This window comes from Egretta garzetta, unplaced genomic scaffold (assembly GCF_000687185.1).
Source record: "Egretta garzetta isolate BGI_Z169 unplaced genomic scaffold, ASM68718v1 scaffold402, whole genome shotgun sequence".
NCBI lineage: Eukaryota > Metazoa > Chordata > Aves > Pelecaniformes > Ardeidae > Egretta > Egretta garzetta.
In genome coordinates this window covers 599,533-600,155 of record NW_009258823.1, presented here as the reverse complement: position 1 = coordinate 600,155, position 623 = coordinate 599,533, and the positions used below count along the sequence as shown (strand labels likewise).

The 623-nt window shown below is 66.1% G+C and overlaps 1 protein-coding gene across 1 annotated transcript in view; it reads right to left on the bottom strand.

The window, feature by feature from the left end:
• INPPL1 (inositol polyphosphate phosphatase like 1) overlaps positions 1-617 on the bottom strand; it is a 10,971-nt gene extending 10,354 nt beyond the window's left edge. The window contains exon 1 of the mRNA XM_035889406.1: positions 465-617. Coding sequence (XP_035745299.1) covers positions 465-601 — 137 coding nt within the window. The 5' untranslated portion in view covers positions 602-617. The remainder of the gene's footprint in view (positions 1-464) is intronic.
• Between the last annotated feature and the right edge of the window lie 6 nt (positions 618-623).

Here is a 623-nt window from a genome sequence, read left to right as displayed (position 1 = left end):
TGGCAGTCCGGATGCGGCCGGGTTGGGGGTTGGAGGGAGAGGGGATGTTTGTTTTTGCAGAAGGAGGACGAAGCGAGCCAACCTCTCCCGCTCCAGCGCATGGGGCCGGGATGGCGGGCAGCCCAAAAAGGGCTTGGCAAGTCCTGGATTTTGGGTTCTCCCTTTAGCAACCCTGCTGCTGGGCAGGGCTGCTGGCCCAGGCTTCTGCCTGCTCCCAAGGACACGGGGGTTTCCCCTGGTCTGACTTGGGGATCATCCGAAACCCCCCGTGCCAGAGAGCTGGCACCCTGCGTGCCCTGCCAGCATCCCCGCAGGCGGCTTTTCCGCAAGGTTTTGGCAGTGCCAGCCCGAGGGGCAGTGCTGGGATTGCTGTGCCGGGAGCTCAGAGCGGGGAGAGGGACAGAAGGACCGCAGCAAGGGACAAGAGGGAGAAGCCACGAGCAGAAGCCAGGCAGGGGACTCACAGGAGGCAGAGGGCATATGCCCCCGAGACCGACTCGCTGTCCCGCACCAGGAAGCAGCCGTCCCGCCCGGCCTTGGCCAGCAGCCCCTCCGCCACCACCCGGCTGATGTCCCGGTGGTACCAGCTTGCTGCCGCCATCCTCCGAAGCAGTGGGACACCG